The sequence below is a fragment of the Falco cherrug genome, chromosome Z (genome assembly GCF_023634085.1).
Source record: "Falco cherrug isolate bFalChe1 chromosome Z, bFalChe1.pri, whole genome shotgun sequence".
NCBI lineage: Eukaryota > Metazoa > Chordata > Aves > Falconiformes > Falconidae > Falco > Falco cherrug.
In genome coordinates, this window is record NC_073720.1 from 17,322,934 (window position 1) to 17,349,614 (window position 26,681).

Consider the following 26,681-nt stretch of genomic DNA (forward strand, 5'->3'; position numbering starts at 1 on the left):
AAAAAAAAAAAAAACCAAAAACCAGAAAAGGACAAAAATATTTTATGGAAATCCAAAAGAAACTACATTATCATATTTTATTACAGATTAAGCCACCTTGGGAGGACTAAAATGATACATGAGATGGACTGGGAAAAGTACAAGTCATCTGGGAACTATTTTCTTGTTTCATTCAAAATGCCAATTGGTGATTTTCAAAGAGATTGTTTCAAAGCAGACCTCTCATTGTATTAGCAGTAGTGCAAAATACAGGTAAAATTGTGTTATTGAACTAGACCTGAGAGTGTACATCTCTCTCTGATCCAATCCTATTCATATGCGATTGTCATGAACCCCAGCCATTCAAAACAAAGAGGAAAAAATATATTAAGGTAATGTCAATAATGTTTTTTTGACATTTAGGGAAAACTATTTTTGTTTTTACAGGTATATTAAATTGATTAGTAAATGATTTATAGCAGGTTTCTTTCTGCTAAGATTGTGATTCTTCCCACACGGGGGAAAAAAAAAAAATAAACCAAAACAAAACAAAACCCCACCACAAATTAGTAACAGAGATGTATGGATCAGAGTCTCACCACAGGCCTTTCTTCTTGTATTATCAATAGAATCTTCTAAACAGTAAATGAAACAGACACAGAAATACAGATAGCAGAAAGAAAACAAAATTTAAGAGGCATTTAATATTTAAAGTAATTGATACAAGAAAGTGCTCACTGCTTGCTCATACAAGTAATATGCAAGCATCGGTATACAGACCATCTAGAAGATATTCTTCAAAGTTTACTCATGAATAATAATATTAAATAAGATGCTGCACATTTTAGATATTGTAAAATTTGTGGAATATTACTCTATTTCTCCTACATCCTTTCCATCATTTCTATTAAATCACATTATTTTCTGGAAGTTTTATACCTCTATTTGAATTATTTCAGTTTGAGTCTGCTTAAATGAGTGTATGTGCAGAAAGTAGTGACAGCAGAAAAGAGAAGGGAGTAATGTTAAAGAAAATTATCTTGGTTTTTTAAAACAGGGAAAATATATGTAGCATAAATCTGAATATGTTGTGAATATCCCTGGCTTATATGTAAAACCAGTTCAGACATTAGGGAAAATCAGTAGAATAAAACAAATGAAAGAAAATGATAATGCCAAATATTTCCTGCTTTTCTTGTATTTTGGTAACCAGAACTTGATGCAAACCAAGACTTCCAGTTCAACAGGGACTTACTCTTGTTTAGCTTTAGCCTCACTCTGAATTAAAGTGAAAATATGAACTATTAAGATTTTCATGGATTGAGAAGTTCATAAATAACCACATTTAAAAACACTGTTGCAATACCCTCTTGCCTCCCTATGGGATTTTGGGAATCCATATTATGGATCCTGTAGACTACTGATGCAGGTCTGGTGGACACAGGTCAGTGGAAACAAAAATATCTCGAGTATCTATGAAAGCGCCTCGGTTCAGAATTACATAGCTCACAACGAAGTATCTTTCTTTGATTTTTTCTACTGTGAAATGTAAGCATTCTAAATGCACAATTTCAGGTGGATATTTTTTACATCTAACTGCACTGCAACAGAGACTTCTCTCCAGACATGGTTTGGGATGAGTCAGGTGCTGAATAGCCATGTGTATAAATATCAAATTTGATATGTCAGAACCCCTCAGCTAAAAGCAGTAAAATCAGTGTTCTTGAGAAAACCTGATTGTGATACAACTGATAATGATCCCTTAGCAATAATATGCAGTTTGTGCAAAGCAACTTTATATAGTCTTAGAGCAAACACAACATGAATTAGACTGTGCATATTAATACAGGTTTGCAATTATAAAGAGAAAGATTTGCTGAAGAACAGCTGTATATGAATGGTATTCTTCTGGATCTATTTACATCTGGATTCATTCTGGGAAACCTGTCCTCACATAAAATTTCCAAGGGTTCTGTTTTTGGATATTCCAGTCACAGCAGAAAAGGTCACCCATGCAAAGCTGCTTCAGAATAACTGTTCCAGGTTGATATCCCAGTTCAACCTGGAATACCAACACATGCAGATAAACCTTACTGTCAGATTTATAGAGACAGAGCAAAGTAGACTGATCCAGCTCCCCCGGAACAAAGGGAACACCCTCTTCTACAACAGAGAAGCTGCGTTTGGCCATGAGGTGCTTACAGCTCCTCCTGAATATTCATTTTCAGGCAAATGAAGGATACAAACTTCTAAAATATGACAGTTCCAACTTACATTTGTGCTTTAGTTCACATTTTTTAATTAAAGAAATGCTTGAAGGCATGCTTTGTGATGTCTATTATTTTTCCCCAGAATGTCTATCAAACACAACATTAGACTTAACCATATTATGTTTAGTTTCTTATATTCTTTCAAGTTTAAGGCTTACAAAAAATACTTAGTACAATTCCCAGAAATCCTTTCAAAATACTGCAGTATAAGCATTTATGAGTTGGGTTGGTTTTTGAGGGGGAAACATGGAAATTAAATTTTGGTGATAATCAGGCAATTCCCACCTTGCATCCACATTTTGGTAACTTCCTACTAGCTCTTATGATAACAAAGAAAAAGTGTGGCAATGTTAGTATTTACTAAGTACATCAATTTGCTTTTGCATGCTTCCTTTAATTGTTTCATTACTCTTACCCCATATAAGGAAGACCAGCTTTCTATCTGAAAGAGACAGAAGCATGCAAGGCAGCCAACTAATTCATTACAGAAGTCATCCTCTTTACCACCTATTATCACACCAGTAACAAAGTGCTACAATCAACACTTACAGACACGTGTCCTAATTTAGATCCTTTCTCTGTAGACCTGAGCACCAATATCTGCTAAAACAACTATCACCATCAGCATTAAATAATTGTATCAATACTACAACACTGAGTTTAAAGTATTTTAGTGAGTGTAAAGGCAGCAGGGCTTATGATAATAGTTAAGTTCATAACACTAAACAATTTCCAGAGTTGGTGCAGTTGTGGGATTACAACTGGGAATAGCTTCTTTGAAACGTTGTTTTCACCTTTGTCTCAGTTGTCATCCAGATATTCATGGATAATGTATTTATACTAATGTTAAACTTTTTTGAAGTTTTAAACCTCCCTGTAAATGATTTTGCACCTTTATTTTTCAGCTTTGAAGGTTCTAATACTCAATTAGTTCATGGTATTAGCACAATGAGCTCAAAATCATAACCCAGGAACACATCAATGGTGGTAAGTCATGAAGAAGAATGCATTTGTCATAATTCTAGGTTAGGTAACCAGTGAGGTCTGCCTTTCACAGGATCTAAAACTGTTTATGCTGTATGTCAGATTTTTAAAAAGAAGACAAAACCCACTACTTTGCACCAGTGTTTCATGGCTTGAAAAAGAAAAATACAATCTCAACCAGAAAACATAAAAAACCAGTAAGAAAATAGTATGGAACAAATGGATACACTTTCTAGGACAAGAGCAAGCAGCCATGATGGACATAACTTTTAAAGCACACTGTATAGATGCTGGGCTTGATCAGAGGAACTTCCTTAGTATTTAGAATCAGTTTCCTGTTGGCAGAAATCAATACACAGAAAAAAATATAAATAATGACATTTTCAAAAAATATGAGGCACAGGAAATCTAATAACTGTTTTTACTTAGGAACATTAGAAATCTACTGTGAAATACACATTTCAAAAGTACAGGAGACATCAGCAAAATTATATAAAATACTATATCAAAGACAAGAAAGTAGGAAGGCAAAGTTATCGTTACTTCCTTTTTTATCCTTGCAAAAGCAGATGACCTGCTAACCTGTCAGAGAACAGAAAAAAGCGTGAGCCAAAATCTATGGGGTCTTCCTAAAGCCTCAGCAATTGTTGTAGAAATGAGAACTTGACTTGTTTCCTTTTTCATTGACCATGACAAGCTAAGTTAAATCAACAGTGTCCTCAGCTACCCCATTTCTCTGCTCCTTGCTAGCTTGGCATAAAACTTCGGTATTGCAGTTAACACATGCCCTCAGTCTGCATTAAACTACCTTGTCATTTAGCACTGCACATCTACAAAAATTTCCTCTACAGTTTCCTACAGTGTCAAATCACATGAACTAATGTATTCGCCTGAACTAATATACTTTTAGGCTTAACACTTGATCCCAACCCAGTGAAACAGGTCATTCCTTCATCATCTTGATGCAGGGAGAAATGGACAGACGCAGTGACCAGGTCAGTGAATTGTGCAATACAGAGCAATAACTGAATTCAGAACAGCTGCACACACTAGAATGGATATTATTATTTGCTGTAGATTCCCAAAATATGGGTACCTTAGTCCTAAGGATGTTAGTTACATATTCTTGTTATTAGTATGATCATATTTTCAAATTGTGTTGTAAATACAGCACATCTTAGTTGGGCAATTCCCCTGATTTTCGTCATAGTCCATCTCTGACAGCTCATTTCAATCTTTTATCTGTTCATAGAAGCATTCTATAACTACATAGACATACGTAAATATAAATACATGAGTGTAAAATACATTACAGTAGTAGAATACCTCATGAGATCCTCAGTGTCTCTAGTAATCAGATGATTCCCGTATGTTCCATATTTTCTAAGCACCCAATTTAAGACTGTGGGATTTGATTTCCATAAGCATTTATTGCTCAGCACTGCAAATGAAGTCAGAGGAATCTAATGCTTTAAATGTGGCTCTACAGTATCTTGCAATATAATAAGAAGGTACTCAAAAACACTTGTGAAGCTCTAAATGATGATTATCACATAATGATTAAATGCAAATGATCCCTAATGGCCGGCTCTAGGGAAGAAGGTGCTAAGCAGAAGCATTATCAAAAAGCAGAAAATCCAATGCTGAATGATACATCAAATGACTAAAATGTATTCTTTGAGCTCCTTTAAGTAAAGCAGAGATCTTATTAAAAAAAAAAGTGATTGTGTAATTGAAAATGGTGTTCATTACTAAGAAATGTTGAGAATTAAAGTTCTGTGTGATATTACTAAATAGGTTTTGTGCATATTATACATATGTTAGCATAGTTCTTAGACCATTAAAAATCCTCCCATCTTCTGCATTTCTAAATTTCTAAATATCAGGTATTCATTGAAGTCATTTGTTTTACAAGGAGAGAACTTTCAGGCTCTACAGCAGAACTTCCCAAATTCTTTTCCTAGCAATGCTGATGCTGCCAGACATGAAGATCTGAAGTCTAACATCTGATTTCCTTTGCCACTGAGGAAACGATACAACACGACAGGGAGTTAATATAATGCAAAATTCCACTTCACCAAATCCAAACCATAAAATCCCCCAAGAACTGCAAACAATCCATCCACAAGGGCAGTAAGGAAAAGCCAAAACAAAGAAACCAGAGTACCTGAAGGGCTCTTGCTGAACAAATGTCGGTTGACTGCCATGAGAAATACCAGCAAAGCAAGCCCTCTCCAAAAGCTTTACATTCCCTTTTGACTTCTAAAACGCTCACCCTTCTAGTTAAATTCTGTACTCCTCTGCTACATTTTGATCCCACTAATGGAACATTATATGAGAATAATCTGGAAATACCAAGCATATATGCTCCTTAAAGGACTATATGTTTTTTTAAACATACATCAATTATTGCAAATATAGACAGGAAAATATAGGTTGGAGAGCCTCAGGTACTGTTACTTCAAGGACTAACATGCCTTTGAGTCTTCGCCATAGGTGATACAAAAAGCTAGAGCAAACTTCCAATACGACAAAAACTAATCATCTACTGCAAAGGGTATTTCATTGCAGGCAGTCGTGCTTAGATGGCCATATGGCATCAGTGGCAAAAATGTCATCTCTCATCATTACTTGACTCAAAACTCTGTCCCATATAAGACCTGGCTATAACTGTTCATCAGCTGGGACTTACATGCTGTGTTTTTGTAATTCACTGCACGTGAAAGCAAATGCAAAATGCAGAATCTCAGTTTGCACAGACCGACTGTAGGAGAGGAGCACTGTGCTTTTCTGTTCTTGTGCCTAACCTGGTTTCAGCTGCAAGTTTTGCTCCTAATTTTTATAAGAACTATTGGCTCAAACACTGAGGTATGATAAAGATGTTTGGTCTATGAGTCATTATGGAAGCACAGTCTGAAGCAATATAGATCAGAAAGCTGAGGATAAATCATCAAGGAGCTGTGGATAACAGCCTTTCTGAGCCAAGGAGTAATTAGGCAGACTCATTAGGAAAGTCTGTGAAACTTGTTCATAAAAGACTTTTTTGAGGAATGAAACTCAGAATCCTAGTGTTAAAAAGAACCACCCTAGGAATGGCATCAGAGAGCCATATACCCTTGCAGAAGTAATTGACTGAACTTTGTAATGGATTGGTTGGAACATGACTAAAAGTGAGCAGGGAAAAAACTGCTGCTTACTTTTATATTGTATTTACTGGTTTTCTTATTTTTGAAGAGAAGTGCCTCAATATTCTGGAAAAGCACAAGATCTTGCCTGTCAACAGAAACTCAGCATTAATAAAGTTGGTTCAATCAAATGGCAGTAAAGATACTGGGCAAGTGTGATCACATTTAGAAAACTTAAAGGAAGATGCCATCTCTGGTTTTCATTTCATGGGAATATGAAGGCCAATGTTCAGAACCAGTCAAGAAGGCCGGTCTGAGATTACAGACACAATATGGGTTCATCATCATTATTAGTATTATTATTGAAGATAGGCTCCAAATGTCATCTGAACACTTCTGTTGAACTACTTAGGCTGTAGGTTGGTGCAGTATTAACCAGTGGTGTTCTCACTCCTTTCCACAGAGAAGGCTTTCTATTTCATTTCATAGTCTACTTCATGATGCACTATGACATTTTAATCATCCTTTCAAAGATGAAGATCCAACCAATTTGTTTTGCTTTAATTGCATTCAGTTGCATTGTTTAGAGAGACAGTAAGCAAAAATGCAGCTTGGTTTAATTATCCTATTCCTTTGTGACATTAAATTTAAGCTGTTACTTTTCTTAACTGTATTTATAATTTAAAATTATGATCATGCCTGTGGAATTTGATTACTTTCACATATCAGCTTGACAGAAGAAACAGCTTTCACTAGAAAGCTTTTAGAAGTTCTTGTACTCTGCAACCTGACGCAACTAATGTACAAGGCAGAAGGGAACTATGGGCTGGAAGGGTATGCTGGGCTGTCAGTTGAGGAGACAGCATGTCATCCTCATGGCATCCTAATTCCTTTAGCATCAGGTTATCTGCAAATGCTTTGGCTTGCAACTGCCTTGCATATTGGAAAACTAACTTTTTGTCGTTGAGCATACATTGGCTTAAGTAAGTCTTCAAGCAAATGATCACAATGAATAAGTGTTAAAATTCTGCTTCAGAGAAAAATTGGTGTATTAGCCTGAGGTTAGTCCTTGTAACAATGTCATTTTGAGGTTTGTACATTAGAGCCACCATCCGCAACACGGGAAATGCTCATACAACACACACACACACACACACCCCTTACTCAAAAAAAGACTGAAATTCAGGAGGGACAATTTTGCCTTTGGGTAGAGGTATTTCAGAATTATTTGACTCAAATCTGAACAAAACTCCAAATGTATGGAGGTGCAAGGACTTATCTTTACCTACTAATTTACTAAAGTCACTAACTAAAATCTGAGTAGAAGGGAATACTTTGACGGAGAGGTGCATGAGCTGGGGCTAGGGCAAGATCTCTTCCTGACAATACTGGCCTTTGGCTATGGCCATCACTATCAGTTCACAGACAAAGAACTCAAGGGCAGAAGAAATAAGATTCTTATCTGACCTTCTGTCTCAACAGCATTTGAGTCCAAATCCTAGTATTAGGTACAGTCATTTCAGTAACAAATGTTTTAAAATTCAGAGTAGATTAAATTGTTGCATGGTACAGTATACCAGGGGAGTAAGGCACCCCTCTTCCCAAAGCTCTTGCAATATCATGAACATGAAGCCCCCACAGATTCCAAAGTCAGCTGTTGGTTAGACTTTGAATACACCAGCAAAGTATATAACCATCATCACCATCATGCTTCTATTCCTTCCATCATTTCAGAGGACTGATACTCCATGACAGCTTCTCTGTCTGTATTCAGTGCTAAAGAATTAGAATTCAATTTCAGAGCCTGAAAAGCAATCAGGAAATGTCTTGTAACATCAGGATGGGGGCAGAAAATGATCTAGCTGTTTCCCCCAGCAGTAGCCTGAGATATCCTCCTGATTCCAGGCTGGCAGTCCACAAACCTTTCTCTTGCCATAGGACTAAAATACTGCCTATCTGCCGATGCTGTGAACATAATCTTGCTCAGTTTTGATATCTCCCTACAGTCTTGATTAAACAGTAACAGATTCAGTTGCTAGAAAAAAGAAAAAAAGAAAAAAAAAAATGGTGCAACTTTTGGAAAGGATCTTTCCAAGCCTATGTGGCCATTAAGGATAAAGTACTGTTTCCATAAGAAAACCTCACTGTGGGCAGGCAGAAAGAAAAGAAGGGTGTCCCTGAGCATGTTCACAGCCTTCTAGATTAGATGTAGCTCTTCTTATGAAAGAGAGAATTTCCTAGTTCAGTGCTCTTTAAAAGTGAAATACTTCAATTAAGTGTAATCCAAGGTTTCCTTTCACTTGTTAGCATGGTTTTCATTCAGATCTTTAACATGGTGGTAGCAAAATACCCTTTGTAAATGTAAATGGAAGATGTTACAAAGCAGAACCCAGAATGCAGCAGAATGCAAAGATGTGCCAGTCAGCATCCTGGTGACCTACTTTTTATTGTAGCAATCCCATTTTTGAAGAGATGTCACTATTTTTTTAGGAAAGCTGCACAATGAGGTGTCAGCAAACATGCTGCTTGTCATTAAAGTTGTTGCTTGATGACTGCAAATACTTGTCTGTATGACTGACAACCTCAGTCAATGAGCTTCCACAGTAATGTGTATTATCATGTTCTTAAAGGAATAAATAGTTATGTTTCTACAATAGAAATATGTGGGACTTAGCAAGATGCTAATCTGCAGTAAAGGTGCTGTCTTATGGATACTAAAATGGCAAAAACTGGAGAGACACATGTTTTCAGATGCCCAATGACAGGGTTACCTTAAAACTGAAAGTATTTTCTGGCTCGTTTGCTGCCAATGAGTCAATATCACTGTATCAGTGATGAGGCTACAAAACAAACTAAGTCATTAGCAAGCCGGCCAACAAAACATAAAAGTAACCTTGAATAAATTGCAGGGCAGTGTATTAATTTGCATGTATTTTTACTCTTAATTCTGAAGCTAACTGTTTAGAAAAATAATGTTTAGAAAGCACAATGAAAAATGAACAATACTTACAACCATACCGTTTAGGGACACCCAGCAATCTGGTGGGAAATCCTGGAGTAATGGTACTAAAAACTGCAGACAGCCATCCCAGTGGCACAGCAGCAGCATCATTCCAATCAGATTAAAGATTCTCACCACAGCACTGGCCAGATCGTACGTCATGTGGAAAATCTGTGGGAACAAATTACAGGTGATGTACAAGATGCAAATAATTTAATTCTCATTCGGCAGTTTAAAGGGGAAGAAGTATCATCCTGAACTTCTAAAAAAGCTGAGATTTCTCAGCAAGGACCATTAATTTGGGCACATTAATTTGGGCTGTGCTGACACACCTGACACTTTGCTGCATACCAGTGCTATATAAGCTACTGAAAAAAAGCATATTTTGGATACAAATTCACCAACTGAAAAGTTTTCTTAAAGCCTAAAACTCCTTTCAGTTGAAGAAATTCTCAGAAATTAAAAATGCTTATAAAGGTAGTGATAACTTTACTTGTCTGTGATCTTAGTGTCTAAACACTCAGAAAGCTGTGGGAGATGCAAATTCAATGACCTGTTCAGAAAAGATTTACCTTTGCATTTCTTACCTCCTTAAAAGCACAAAAATCTGCATGAAGAAGCAATATAAGTAGATTTACATATTTCTGGACTGCTACACTATCCAATTTGCATGTACCAGTTCACCAAGCAAAATGACAAAAAAGTAGTTCATCACTCTTAATCATTACCAGTTTTCTTAACATACTGAGAATCCTGTGGCTACTACACATGTAGTAGTTAAGGTTATATCAAATTAATATAATCATTTGGATTTCAATATATTCCCCTTTTGTTAGACGAATAATCACAGAATCATGGAATCATTTAGGTTGGAAATGACCTTTGAGATCATCGAGTCCAACTGTTAAGCCAGGAGCACCAAGTCCAATACTTAAACCCATGTCCCTATGCACTGCATCAATGCATTTTTTAAACACCTCCAGGGATGCTGACTCCACCACCTCCCTGGGCAGCCTCTTCTAATGTTTGACAACCCTTTCAGTGAATAAATTTTTCCTAATATCTAATCTAAATCTCCCCTGGCACAACTTGAGGCCATTTCCTCTTGTCCTGCTGCTTGTTATGTGGAAGAAGAGCCCTGCCCCCAAATTCTTGTCCGGCAGTTGTAGAGAGCGGTAAGATCCCCCTGAGCCTCCTCCTCTCCAGGCCAAACACCCCTGGTTCCCTCAGCCGCTCCTCATAAGAGTTGTGCTCCAGACCCTTCACCAGCTGCACTGCCCTTCTCTGGACACGCTCCAGCACCTCTGCGTCCCTCTTAAAGTGAGTGGCCCAAAACTGTATCTGAAAAGTGTCTTACAGCAGATTATACAGATATGCTTAGAAACAGCACAGACATTTTCAGGTTTGTCGTGGGCTAATTTGTAGCATGGACAGCAGCAGTCAGCTTCCAAATAGTCTGGGGTAAAACACTGTATTTAGCATTTTTCTCCTATAGTGGTTTTAAAGAACTTCCAAACTACTAATACAGGCATATCCTTTAGTTACTACTCAACTCCGTGAACTCAAGACAAATATGTTATGTTCTAATATGCATAATTATCTCTCAGCAGGAGTTCCATTTAGAAAATTAAGAATGTCCAGTTGGTATTTCATGGAATTTTAAGTAGAAAATATTTAATTTTACAGACAGACATAGAAATCAGAGGCTTTAGTGCTGAAACCATCAGATTGCTAGAGGTATACAGGCATATTGGCACATCACATTTTGCATTTGTAAATATAAGAATTCACGTATGACAGAGACAATGTTTGTATCCTAATGTTTAAACACCTAAACTAAAAGCAAAGATTAAGTACCCATACTGTAAATGAGTGCAAGTGCAAATATAGAGAGCATGTTATAGTACCTTTCAACATCATTTTCTGTTAGTGGGAGTTCATCCTTGTTTGAAAATGATGGTGTATGTTTTGAGTTCCAAAATGCAAAGCCTGCACAGTGGTAACATACCTTAGACATTAACTTCATGTTCAAAAATTTTTTTCAGTCTAGGGCATTTTAAGAGAATATATTCCAAATCCCAGTTTGAGAAGACATTGGAAACAGATGTTTGTAACATTATTCAAAATGTCATGTCTTATACAAATATCATATAGCTCCTGTCAAAATTGAAAACATGACATTGATATTTAGGAGATACTGTAAATGGAAACAAACAGAAAAGTGTTACCATTACACATTTGTCTTGTTAAGAAATGTATTTACACTCAGCTATTTCAATAGCTACAGTTTTAGCAGCATGATATGAACTGAGACAATAGATGTCTGAACTGAAATAATTTTACTTTTAAGAACTGGAAAAAATAGTAAGGACAACTACTCTTTTGGAACACTATCACTTATTCAGATTACACCTTCTCTACATGGTTATTATACCACAACTGCAAAGTGCAGATATATTCCTGATCACATGAAAAGTTGCAGAAGTTCTGTCAGAGAAAGCAGGATTTGCCCCAGAATATTTGTTTGAAAAAGTGCAGCATGTCAGACAGAAACAACACATATTTTACACAGAGATCACAACTTCCCCAGGAATCTTCTATTGCTCCAGAAAAGCAAGTTATCATACCTCTACACTATGGCTGGACAAAAATCAAAGTTCCCACCCACATTGTTTTCATACTGCCTCCAGCTTCCCATTAGGCTTTACCATAAGACCAGATGTGAAGAATAATTCATGTATTGGATCCTGTGTGTTTTTTAAAAAATGGGTCACAAACATCAGAGCCAAACCGAGCACAAACGTCTTCATTTCTACAGGGAATGTTTCTGAAATCATGCACCTAGGTGTATGTGATAAACAGGGGAAGATCTGGTTCTCTAAAACCCGCCAGAGTTCAAAAAGCAGCACTTGCACATACCCAAGGCTCCTGAATCTTTATCTTGCCTCTGTAATTACAGGCTTAGGCACCACAACAGACTGTGCATCTATCCTGTGATCGCAGCTGCATAAAAATGATGATCTACAGTTTTTTCACTTGCATGGAGCCCACTTTTGGGCATCAGTTCACACTGCAGAGATAGTCTGCAAAGCTTGTATCTTGATATAGAGTTTCCAAGATTTATTTTTTTTGTGCTGGTACATTTTAATTTAACATTTTAAAGTTGTACAGTAGGGTAATGTGCACTGGGGGAAAAAAAAAGAGGGGAGGGAGGGAAAGAAAAAGAAAAAGCAGGTGGATAGATTTGCCAAGGTATTTACTTCAGGATTTCCAAGCTCTGCCTGGCTTTTACGGATGTATCGCTCCCTGCCTACCCCATAAGACTGCAATAGCTCAGTAAGCCTTCCCAAATGAGCCAGTAGAACCAGGACACAGAAAGAGATATTACAAAGGGGGACTAAAATTCAAACCAAATATCTGGAGCAATGAGTTCAGACTAAAGGGCCTTGCTGAACTGAAGAGGTCTGCCACTGGGTTTGGGCTCTGCAAGAACTATTCTATCTTGCCACAGTGGCATGACTGTGTAATGTATGTTTTTATTCAAAGCCTTTTCATTAGTAGTGTACCTCTGCAGAAACGTTCATTTGCTGCAAGAACAATAACATACTAAAAATTTTATGTGAAACCAAATCCAGCAAAGGAAATTACTGCAACAGTCTGCATACAACACTGGAACCTTCCATCATTTCTGAAACTTTTCACTCTAGAAATAGCTCCTGTGAAGCTTAGCGTTCAGGGTCAGTATTATTAAATGCATGAACATACTCTGGATATTATCTGGATTGCTTAACATGGGAATATTCTATCAGCATTTCAACTATAATATATTTTTATTGCTCATCTTTTGTTTATATAGTCTATTTGTGTAGCCTGTTCTAATAAATGTGATCACTCTGTATTAAATAAAATAACTTCATAAGAAAAATCTTAAGCAAATGTTTAAAAAACCTTTAAAACATCTCTGCATATTCTCTCTCCAGCAGAGAAAAACTGAGTTACTTTTTCCTAAAAGTAACGTCTTATGGAAATGTGTGCTTGGTTGAAAAAAAATATTTAAATACCCAAAGCATGCATTGTAAGTGAACAGTAATATTGAGTCATGGTAATGTATTGACATAATTTCATTTGGGTGGGGGTGCATGTGTTGTTTTTTAAAACAATAATAGCCACACTATTTTGTGGATTTAAGTCATATATTGCATGTTTAATATTTCATCTTATTCAGAAACTGATTGTGATTCATTTAAATAAGAGTAGTGAGAGAAGTCCTATTTTTATAACATTTTCTTTTTGTAATCACAAAGCACAGTTCCTGTATTAATGAAATAAACCTTATTAAAACTCCTGGGAGATGTTTGAAGTGTAGTTTGTTAAGGAGGAACCAGAGGACAGAAAGCTAATGCTACTCATTTTAGCAGATGGTGGCTGGCTCATCAGCTGGTCCTCTAGTGGGATAGAAAGAAATCTAGGAAGACCACAAATTGATTTACCCTGATTTTGCAGTACAGATGTGTGGTTAAATCTCTCTGTTTGAATAGATGTCCTATCAAGATAGTATTCATAACAAAAAAAACCTCAAACACATGCAACTAAAGTTAGGCTCCTAAACCCCATTACTCAGGTAGTTAAATATAAATAGCCTGATTATCATTGAACACTCACCACTCACAAATGCCATTCAAATAAGCAGGAATTGCAGCTATAAAACACTTCTGAAAATCTGGCCACTTTATATTATATAGACTTCTAATTTCATACCTAAATATTCAGCTTAACCAGGACTAGGTGCAAATTTTCGACAACACATTTCAAAAAAATACTGGAGTGACATGAGATTACTGCAACTCAGAAAAAGTTAAAGTTCCCTTGAGAACTAGTTCTTTCCATATTTTTATTTCACATAATAGGAAAGATTTAATAGATAGCTCTCCTTTTTGCTTACTACTTAGTTTCATTCCAATTATGCATGATACTTTTTATTATTATCATGTTTGGTGGGGTGGGGTTGCTATAATACTGTAATTTTTCATAGTTTCCCTAAACTACAAAATCATGATTAATAATAAATTTAATTTATGAACTTCTGAGAACTCATTTCTTCCCATATTATTTTCGTATTTTTTCTCAATACCCTGGAAACCTTAAATGTTTGCCTAGAGTTGGCAATGCCTCTGACAGTGGCTGAAACATAACCACAGATTAACAGTTCTAATATTTTGGCAAAACATTGGTCACAGAGGAGTGAGAAATTGTTCAAGAAATCCAGAGTTCACATGTTTTATTTCAGTTTTTATTCACACTTTATTGATGACTTTTTATTCCCACATGTGAAACAGGAAGCAGACTATTCCTTCCTCACATTTACAGTGGAGCATATACTTTGAATTGGTCCTCCTAACTCTGATTTCTGAGCCTGAGACAGAAAAACTGAGTCTTATCAACCCACTTGCTTAAAAGTGTTTAAGGGCTGTCATATTAAGTTAATGGTACACATTTAGTTTAACTAAAGGAACACAAAATATGTTGAACTGCTGTCATGGAACGCACAGGTTACCTCTTCTGCCTTCTGATAATTGGCATGTAATATTTTTAGTGTGGTTTTTAGTTCAGTTTGATTTTTAGGTTCAGTTTATTATCAAAATTGATGCATTTAAATTATCCGAATTCTGATTAAAAAAAAGAAAGAAAGACAAAGTAAGTCTTAGGACTTCCTAGAAAATTTATTCAAATCTCACAATACTGAGTTCATCCAGACACCTCTTCCACCCCTCAGAAATACTAAAGGCTAGCTTGGATTTAATCTTCAAATTAGGATTTACATCATGCCGTGAGCAATAGGAAATGACACTCATATTAAGTGAGCTGTGTGGAGCCTGGAATATTAAATAGCCACAGCAGAGAGCCAGAAAGAGCTGCACACATGCATGGAGGCTCTGGAAAGAATGCTGAAAGCTGTATGTACCAAGGGCAGTGCTGGAACCTCAGGATAGACTGCAGGGCAAAATAAGAGTTAGAAAAATGATGGGGTTTTTGGTTTGATCTCTGGGTTAGTCCAGTATTATTAGGTTTATCCCTCAGAGCACCAACTAGACTGAGATTATAAACCACAGGATCCAAATTTTCCTACCTGAGCTAAATGATCACTTCTAAGCTACTGGTTGTAACAAAGCTCACCAGGAAATAAAAGAATACAAGGGAGAGTACAACGCCTCTTTTTAAGTATCCATCTCTCAATCCGCTTTAAACAATGAAAGGCAATCATCACTTTTTATTTAGCCATTTCATATTCCACCAATTGATTTCAAAAGACGTTCTTTGTAAATACCACTTGGCATACTACGGGTCTGATCCAACTCCTATCAAAGCCAGTTTCTTTGGGAGTTGCAGGTTGCTACATTCCACACTGGAAACACATTTGTGTAAGCAGATGTAAACATGCACTGATTGAAATGCCTGGCCATGCCCTCAGAGTAACATTTCATACTCAGTGACTCCTGATGTGTGTGTGCCTAATTTTATGACATATAATTCATAATTGATAATTCAGTAGTAGAAAATATATACAACACTATTTAATCTATATTTATTTGTGACCTTAAGCTGATGACAAACACAAAGATCTGCTTCTGCTTTAGTTCACCCTGAAGGGAAAACACCAGTGATTTAATAAACAGAACAAACTATTTTTAATCAAACATATCTGGAAAAAAGCCTATTTTATGTGACCTTTAAAAATTGTTATTTTCTAGATGGAGCCAATCTGACATTGGATTTTATAACAGAAGTTCCATTTATTCCAATTCAAGGCATGTACAAATGGAAGCCAGTTTCTGTACAGGGAGCAAAAAGTACAGCACAACAACATATAAATGTGACAGTGTGCCATATCCAGGTTAAACCTGAAAGCATTAATGAAACTGCTTTGCTGAAGAAAGACTTAGGCAAGTCTTGGAAAGGTCACATATAACCAGGAAGCAAAATCTATTTATAAATACAAATTCTGCAATATATATTTTCTACTGTGAATTGGCCAATGCCATACTATTATATTACCTCTCAGACAGAGGGCATGACTTCACTGCTAAAACGTGTGGGTTTATTATCCTGTTATATGTGTGTGACCTGTCTTTACATCCAAATAGAGAGGAACAGTCACTTTAGTTCTACAATGAAGAAAACAGGCCAGGAATGACAAAACTCAGGATCCTGAAATAAAAGATACAGTGCTAATTTTTGCTGTGTTTTTACAGAGTGGAGTTCTCTCTCATTCATCACTTATATTGATGACAGAAAGAATTTATGTCCATTAACTGAAGCAAAGTAAAAATAAACAAACAAAACCCAGTTCACAGCTATCAGAAAGACACAAACATGCAATATTAACAGCCTGCCTCTGGGACAAAATTTAGTTGAAGCTCTTCTCAAGTCATAGTACTAAACTGAGAGTGATCATATGGCAAAAAATACTTGAACTACACACATAAGCACAGAGATTGAGAGTTTTGTCATCCGGAAGTATAGCTCTGTTCCTTTTTCAGCATTATTTCAAGCAACATCACCTGACCTTCAGCTCAAGCTTCTTGACGGGCCAAGTATCTCAAGTGATAGCATCACTGAACTCAAGCTGGAGACCTCTGTGAACGGAGCTGAGCTAGAGAGAGCATTTCATTTATTATAATTTATATTTTTTTTTATATCCTACAAAGGAGGCAGCTTGGAGATACAGTTAGTACCTAAATGGCCTGAAATATTATTTATGATTTTATTATTTTTTTTACTAGCTGAGCAAGAGTTTCTCATATTCATGTGCTGATGTACTTTGGCAGCAACAAGAGAAAAAAAACAAGTTATTCATCATCACTCATCTGCCCACAGAAAGGCCAAGGCAGGGATTCCCACAGTGCTGAAAGGGGCAGCAGGGCAAGCAGTGTGAATCCTAAAAAATTATCACTGACTACAACATATAAAATATAAGGGCATGAAGTTAACAGCTGGATTTGATGATCTCAAAGGCCTTTTTCAATCTAGATGATTCTATGGTTCTGTCATTCTATATGTTTCTAAGTCAGGTACCTAATAGCAGCTTTAGGGATCAGTATCAGCTTCTGAAGCCTATGTTCCCCAGTTGTAATTACTTACACAAGCAGTTTTCATCCTTAATGAATGTGAAATAAAATGATAAATACCATATATGTGTTTATAAAGCAATCTACTATAAATTGTGCCAAAAATGCTGAGACAATTTAGGGAGAACCTTAGGAATTACCAAAGTTTTCAGAAAAAGTGCCATGACTAATAAAATTGGTTTACGACATTATTGATCACTCAGGTCTCACAAACCCTGTGAACCCTTTTGATTTCCATTTTTAAAGCACAACTCTGGAGATAATTACAGTCTACCCCCAGCAGGCTAGGTCTTTTCCTCTGAGCCACACATTTTAAAGAGAGGAACAGGGCACTGCCCTGCCTGAACCTGCCATCAAAACCAGCAGGACACAATTCAGATTCCCATACTCCCAAATCCAACAGTAAGATTCAATAAAAATGGATAAACACAAAGTGAATACACTGCAGGCAGTATTTATAAATACATAGAAAGACACGGCATTTCCCAGAACAACATATTTTTATAAACAACATTGTAAAAATGGCACACAGGTAACCAACCTCTTTCAACCTCAGTATTTTCCTAAGCATCATTCGTTGTTGTTTATTTTTTTAAAAGGTAGTTGTGTTTTAACTTCCTAACTCTGAATATGAAATGAAATCAGATACTTTCTGATAGTAGGAAAAGCACCAGAAGATTAGATGTACACAGAAACTTCAAAGTCTGCGTGTTTAAAGAAATTGTATCTGAAACTATTGTTTCTATAAAACAACTCTCTATGTTTTTTCTTTTCACTAAATCTGTATGTCATGACACGCTGCAAGTACTTCAAGGAGCTTCCCTTGTCTCAGCCAGAACCAGGCTTGGGAAGTCAATGAAAGTGTGTGAATAAAAGGAAAATAAAGTTTTCTTTTACATCATCCTAACCCCGCCCCGCCCCCCCCAAAAAAGAAAAACCCAAACAGCTTGAGATTTAAGGGGATGGTTCATTAACATTATTCAATTACCAGTTCTTTTTACAGGATGCCTACCCCCAAAGTCATGCTGCCACATATCTGAACTTCAAAATAATTATAATTTTGAAGTTCAAAATATAATTTTGAATTATATATAATAATAAGTCCTAATTATAATACAGTGACATAATGATCTAATAGCAAAGCACTGAAATAATGCGGAATATTTCACCTGAGGAGTTTAAGTTGGTGTCTTACTGAAGCTGTTGAGGATACTCTTCCAAACATGGAAATAATGGGCAAGGAATTTAAAATTAAAGTTGCTATGTTAAATTTCCTGTGGACTGGGAGATGTGAATCAATGTGGTCCTGAGACCACATTGATTCACAAGGCTTTCTTTTAATAGCAAGTAATAACTTCATTTTAAAAAGCCCCAAAATGCTGGGTTTTGAGGCAATTGTTACACTTTAATGCTTATATATTTGAGTTAAGATTAAATAAGTGGTGAATAAAATATGTAAAATTCCATAGTATATTAGAATCTAAATTTGCTTTCTATAGTAATCAAAAAGAAGAGTTCATAGGCCAATCCTTATCAAAAAAAAAAAAAAAAAAAAAAAGACTATCAATAGAAGTCAAGGTGGTTGATTAGTGCATAGTACTATGCAAAAGTCAGAAGTCTTTATCAGCTGGATCCTTAAAGCCCAAAATGCACAAAATCCACTTATTCCTTTGAAAATCTTGGTATAGCAAATATGATCACATCACTCATATATCATAATCACACACACACATAAAAATCAAATAATTTCTAGAAGTATATATGTAAATAAATTATTGTGCTAATTGCTTATCAATCATTTGAGGCCTAAGTGAATGCTTCACAATATGGACATATTATTTTAAAAATTACAAGGCTAATTGAACTGCACTATAGAAAACCTTTTTTCTGAGAAGTGCAAACAAAGCTTACAGTTAAAAATCTTACTGTCACTCAAAATTACATAGGGGATCTTTTTGGGGGTTTTAAAAGTTAAATACCAAAAAAGAACTGATACCTGTCCAGGTAGGAAGAACACACCAGAATCATAGTCTTAATAATTTGCCTCAAAATTGCGAGCAGAAATTAAAAATTCAGTTGCCTGATAAAAACTTCATGTAGTCTGAAAAATATTACCAGTTTAAAGAAATTATTACGGAAATTTGCACATAGCACTCTTTTATAAAATATTGTGTTTACTTGGTTTAGTACACAAAACTGTCTTGAGCAGACATTTCATATGCTGAATTATTCTATTTTTGCAACCAAGTTCAACATTTGGTAAATACATGGCTATCATTATTATGAAAAGCGAGTTCATGCATGCACACAGTTCTGAATACTCAAAAGCTCTCATAAGGATAGCCTATGAAAAAGTGAGAGATTGAAAACAAAAAACCTACAGAAAAGACATACAAGTTGTATCAGAAAAGAGGAACTACAGGAAGAAGCATTCTTTTACAGTCCTATTTGGGTTCTTTGATTTTTGCCTATTTCCAAAATATTATTTAAAATAACACTTGCTTCTGATGAGTAAAATTTTTCCGGAATAAATGCATGATCAACTTAGATTTTGTGTTTTAGTGCTATAACAATGACATGCTGATAAGGGGATATTGTGCCTGGACTGATTTTTTCACTTTTTTTTTTTTTAAATAAATTATCTAAATAATTAATTCTGGTTTTTTAACATAGTTAATTCTGTTTTAGCATTTTATTCACTACATTAAATCACTCCCACAGTGCTGAAAGGGGCAGCAGAGCAAGCAATGTGAATCCTAAAAAAATATCACAAAATAAAATACACAAAATATCAAAGGTATTTTGAAAAAGAAAACTGTTAGTACACAGCAAGCCTAATATGTAAAACCATTGTACCTCTCATGGTACTTACTATTACATAGTCTCTCCAGGAAGAGTTTACATTTTGTAATTTTTTAATATTTTTTTTTTAGTACCTCGATAAACACAATGTCTAGCTGTAGTTCACCATATGAATAATGCAACAAGACTGTTTACTTTATAAATGACACAACATGTCAGCCTATGAATTTGAAACGTGCACAAAAATGTCATACATTATTATTTACTAAATTATTATTTACTAAAACTAATCAACAACAAATCATGAACTACACAAAGAAGTGATAAGTCTAGTCAGAAGGCTCCACTGAAAAATAACAATACCATGTAATTTCTTTTTACTCTAAATTAAGGTTCCTATACCCCCACCCCCTATTTCTTGACTTTCTTTTCTATCATTCTTGCACTGTTTCTGGGACTCCAGTAGGAGAACTGCAGGATATGCACCAAGACCCTGGCCACCCCAACATGACTCCCTTTCCCTCGCCTTGCACCCTCCTGCACGTTCATTTTGTCACCGCTTTCTGCGCTGCTTAACGGCTGAGCACAGTGGTGCCCCTGCGTGCTCTTCTCCCAGCCCATTTGCAGGGCAAGCTGCCCCACGCCAGCCTTGCCCAGTGCCTCTGCTGTCACAGCACGCTGTCTCCCTGGGAAGGCTGCCCCTAGCTCAGCAGTCACCACGTCAGATTTATTCCTGTTGAGGGCGTAATGCGAGGACTCAGCCTTTCCAGACACAGATATGTGTTATCTCCCTTTACTTCCTTGGCTGTCTTAGCAGTGGCTTTCTATTGTTTTCTAGTGGATATGCTCAACATGCCTTGTTTTCAAATTGTCCTTTGGCTATAAATTGTTTAAACTTTGCTGCAGAATATTTTGCCCCATTTTCCAAGTACAAAATACTCACTAGGTTGCACTTTGCAAAGGCTGGCTCTGTTTCCCTATTGCAGCTCTTGCCGAAGCAATACCATGTAAATTTTTTAACAAAAAGAGTATCCATACTTTCTCTTTGTGTATTATAAGCAATACCAAATTGGTGTTGAGATTTTGACACACTTGCATTTTTAAAGGCAAGCTTTTCTGTTACCAAACATCTGGAGGACAAGGATTTACTTTCAGTAAGTAGACCAGAATTTCCCTCTGGTTTCTGTGCTTTCTCTTATTCTTGCTCCCCAGAGCATCCCTGCAGTACATTTTCAGTCCATCCATTCCAAATGTTCTAATTTGTCTATACCGTGTGCCTGTGCAGTATTTTCTTTTGATTTCCTTCTTTTTTTCATACACTCCCACAGAGAAGATGAACATTACATCCAAAAAACATCCAGAAAAGGTTCTCCAATTTAGAGCAAGTAACTCTATCCATCCTTTCTCAGAGTGTTTGTATCCAATGGTGGCCATCAAAAGACTAACATTTCAACTACCGCACTGAGACAATATTTCCAAATCCAAGCCAATATTACTGTGATTTAGGTGACCCACAAAACTTGAGATTAATTTTACAGTATGCTTTGGCAGCAACAGCCAAGCACTAGGTGCTTCAGGTGTCTCAGAAGACCTGGTCTGCACATGGTAGAGCTAATAACTCAGGAAGAGAACGATAAAAAATGCAGAGGTGGCAGGAGAGAGGAGGTCAATTGTAACCAGTATATGCAAAAAACAACTCAGTATGTGTGAAATGGGCTCAGTAAGACTGCACAGTGTTCAGGTAGTACCACCAGGAGCACTGAGTGACAGTGTCTCATACATGGTCAGCAAGATCCATGCTGAAGCGCGTTCCTGAACAACAAAGGTGGTGAGTGCTGGGAGGAGCACTGGACCACCACCATTGGGACTGCAGGCTGGCCCTTCCCCACTAACCTCTTATGACATCGTCTACTATGGTAACAGTGCCAGGACATTAGGGTTTTGTCATTTTTTCCATTTGTCAGCTTTGCCCGCGTGTCATGATTGGGGCAGGTAAACTGAGCCCTTTACACAGAGCTGAGGTGTCTTGAAACATTTCTGTGGGGAAGGTGATGGGCCCTCTTATTTCTAATGAGGTGGTGAAAATATGAACGTAAAATACAAGGAGCTCCCAGGCAAACTCATCCTGCAAGCCAGATACTGTTTTATCTCTGAATACTTTTCCAGCTGCATGTGTTCCAGCTGTTGTGTGCCTGTGGGGTGTGTGTGGTGGGGTGTGTGTGTGTGTGGCAACACTCAAGGAAGGGAAAAGGGCAGGACAGAAGGAAGGAGAAGCCATGGTTTTACAGAGCTGTGAAAACTATTTGTCTGCCCCAGTCCTTGCCCTGCAGTCCGGCTGTAAGCAATGAAAACAGGCTGCGGGCAGTTTTCTAAAAGACTGCTGAATGTGGAGCAGCACTTACTCAATTCTCTACGAGGCAGTATTCCCTGAAGTACAATTTTGAAATTACTCTGGACAATTTATCACCTGCCCAAATGACCCTGTGACTTGGCTAGTCCATCTGCCTCGAACGTGCTCTAATATTCCCAGCCCCAGAAGCAGCAATAAACAACTGCCATTTTTTATAAATCAACCTGCCAAATATAGTTTTTTCTTCCCTGTCTGATAGCCAGAACAAATAATAGTAATTCCTGGGTCACCCACATGTTTTCCAGACATTAAAATGCCATGATTTTCATCATTAAATAGAAGAAGAGAAAAAAAAAACAAACACAACCCACAAGCACGATCATTCTGCGAAATCCTTTACAGTTTGACCGGCAACCATCTGACTTCTATTTCTGGAATAAACACATTAAAAATAAATAAAGCGGTTGTCTTACTGTTTCAACATGCCTCGTGTTACATATTCAGACTGTGCTTTCTGCACAAGACCACACTTACTCTGTGCACTTATGCGTCTTTACAATACTAACTGCAGGATGGCTTATTGTTGAGAAGCAGCAGACACAGACACCACAGCTCGTCCCTGGCTCCCTACCAGCTGTCTGGACAAAGAGCGTCTGCACAGCAGACAGAGGATGCCTCTGGGGTTGCTACACCCTTTCTTGTGCACCCAGCACAAGGAGGTCACATATATTTCCCACATACAGTTTTCCACATGCAATGCTCATTCCCTTTACTCCCCTAAGATTATGAAGTAAGGATGCTCAGTGTCTTTACATGAGGAGAAACAGTGATAAATATTATTTATATTTTAAAAATCTAAATAATCTAAAATAAAAATCTAAAATAATTAATTACGCTCTTTTTTTCAAGAACCAAGTTCATTGCATCATGGCAACAATGAAGTGAATGTTAGCTCTGAAAGTGAAAACAAAACAACTAATCAAGTTTATCATTATTTTTTAAAAATGGAAAAGATTTCGTAATCACAGACTAAATCGTCTTTAAATCACAGTCAGGTATCTCCAACATCTTCCTTTCAAACTTTTCAGTTTTCCTCTCAATTGATTTGTCTTCCCTTTGCACTTCAGTAATTACTGATTCTTCCTTTCTGAAGGAGCACAATTATAAAACAATTATCTGCTTTCTCAGTATTTCCCTTTCAGCAACAAGCAGAACATTATTCTATTAGTGTACTGTTAGATCTTTCCTCTTCATTCAAGTACAACTGTTAAAATGGAAAAAGCATGAACAATTTGTTTTGTGATGCTGGATATAATGTACTAACATATATGTGATAACATCTGTGTAAGCGTGTGTATATTTATGCATACATAAATATATGTACAGATGACATATGACACTGTTGTATGTGTAAGTATCACCGGGGTTTTGATATGTGCCTGGAGCTCTTATGCAGTCAAACCCCGTCTTCTAACCTTAGGCACACACTCCTCAACAGTGTTTCACCACCAAATGCACTGTTTCTGGTTATAAACACAGCACCAAACACCACTCTCAACACACAATTCTTTTCCACCTGGCCCGTTTCTTCTTTACTTTCATAAAGCTCTTTACTTAGAGAATATACAGAGCTCCTTTGGAGGATACCTACAGGTATCCTAGGGAAATCCTTGTCTTGCAGAAGTAGGAGTTTGGTATTGCCTTCTCTGGTTTGAGAATTTCACTTAATTTTCCCTGTCCTTTTGTGGCTGAATTAAATTCAGTGGCAGTTACTGTGTCCCAGCTGTAAGAAGAGAAAAGATTTGGGAGGCCTGAATCCAACAGACAGCCAAGAGGGAGAGATAACTGTGTGGTAAAGATAGCAGAAACAGGAAAGCCTTGGTTCATATGGAATTTAGTTAATTTCAAATATTATTCCCTGGTTTATTGCACACTTTGGTTTTATGTCTGAAACAGCAAAAGGATCCATTAACAGTTCCTTACATATCTTATACATCAAAATAAATGTTAGTTCAAGTTTTATTTGTGTGTCTGTACTCCTGGCATTGAGAACATACATGTCTCTGCTACCAGCAAACAGCAACATTATGCCAGTCTGTATTTCATGTTCTGGCATTTATCTGTAGCAGTAAAATTAATCATGATGATGAACATACCCTTTTCTGAAAAGAGAGCTAGAGACAAATTAGTAGATTTTGCATCTTTTGTAGTTTACACAGGATTCACATGGAGATTGGATCTATCTAACCAACTGAAAACTACTGTCATGTGGCTATTTACTACTCTTCTATCTTTGCCTGATGACCTAAGAGAAAATACATGGATACACTTTTATATGTGCTGTGAACTTGAACACTATTTAGTAGGAAACTGAGAGGAAAAGGACATCACTGTCTGTTAAATTTGTGTATAGAAATACAGTTAAACAACAGCCCAAATCACCAAGCACTGAAAACCAGCATAAAGAGCATGCACAACCCCATTACAAGGTTTCCTTGCTATTCCTGTTAATTTTATTCTTACTTATTGAACACCAACTTTAAAAAAAGTACAAAAAATTCCCTACTAAGCAACTTGCAACATCACCTAGACCTGGCTAATTAAGGATTCAGAAAAATAACCTTGCAGATTAATGCATAAAATGAACACCCAGGATGTCTGAATATTTTGCTCTTGTCCAACACATAGCCTATTTCATTTTAATCCAGTAGGCTTTTGGGTGCCTCCCCCCAACCCCCATCACTTCAGCTTTCAGCCTTATTTTTCCATTACAGCATTTGGTGTGACAAAGGTGCCACAAACACCATTTTGAAACACTGCATTAATAGTAGAAGTGTCTTCTGACGATTATTAACCATTTTAGAACACAGTTAAAGATTTTTGTGGTTTTCATCTTTGCTTACTTCAGTTCTTCTGCACCACCAGATGTCGCAGAAACAATTATGCCCAAGCCAACAGGACTGAAGCCACCTTCCCCAGTGCTACTCCAGCAATGGTCCAGGTGTGACCACTAGCAATGACTACTAAGAAATGCTATCACAGATTCCTCTTGGCTATCACTAGCAGCTCAGCTGTCATCCTTTACCTTTTGAAACTGAAGCTTATTAACACTGTTGATACTTGTGATCACACTGAAATGCCTACACATAAATATACATAGACTTATACCTGGATATATAGCATACCAACTGGAGCACAACAGTAACAGTAATTCATATGGCAGACGCTTCTGTATAAAAAGCCAACAAAAAGAACCAGAGAAGACTTCTCTCACCTGTTTCTTCTCTAATAGCACAAACACAGACCAGCCCTAAGACTTCTGCCTTTCTCACTAAATGAGTCAGCTGGGCACCCTCAATGGAAAAATCCTCCTGCTGGAGCAGGAAACCTGCGTGATGGATACTGCCCTCTGCAAGAATCTTTTTGTTCCACTGAATTTAAAAGACACCTGGGAAGACTCACATTCTTGTTTTAGCACCTAAAAACCCTTACAGAGGTTTTTCTCTGTTATGTTACTGCAATAGTTGGGTTTACTGCCCTCTCTAAGGGCCAGCAAGATCTTTGTTCCTTCCAGAAAGAAACCTGAGAGAGTGCTGCACAAATGTGCAAGGGCATTTTTCCCTGGTTTGGGGGGATGGAGAGGGTAGGAAACAAAAAACGTAGCTCCTCTGCTCTCTTGACAGACTCTTTTGGCACCTAGACCCCATGGAGCAAGGATGTGAATGATGAGCCAGCCTGGGTACTCACACAGAGATGCCCTGGTGCTGCACTGCCCTGTGTTTGCACTGCGTGAAAAGCTGATGCAGGCTCGTGGAGGTCATCTATCCCCACACAAACCTATGGGGTAGTCTTGCCCAGATTTTGTATTCTAGGGTAGTTCCTCAATAAAAGTAATCAACAGGTGAAAAAGAGGAACATAATAACATACTGCAAACCTAACTGGTCACCAGGAAGGATTAATCCACACATGGAAAGAAATATATAAGCAAATAAAACCCAAACTAGGATAATTTATTCTAGGTTAATAGTCTATTGGTTTGCCAG

General features: G+C 37.0%; 1 protein-coding gene across 1 annotated transcript in view; it reads right to left on the bottom strand.

Moving 5' to 3' along the window:
• Nucleotides 1-26,681, bottom strand: part of HCN1 (hyperpolarization activated cyclic nucleotide gated potassium channel 1) — a 194,966-nt gene that overhangs the window by 80,134 nt on the left and 88,151 nt on the right. The window contains exon 3 of the mRNA XM_055699520.1: nucleotides 9,369-9,530. Within this exon, the coding sequence (XP_055555495.1) occupies nucleotides 9,369-9,530 (162 nt within the window). The remainder of the gene's footprint in view (nucleotides 1-9,368; nucleotides 9,531-26,681) is intronic.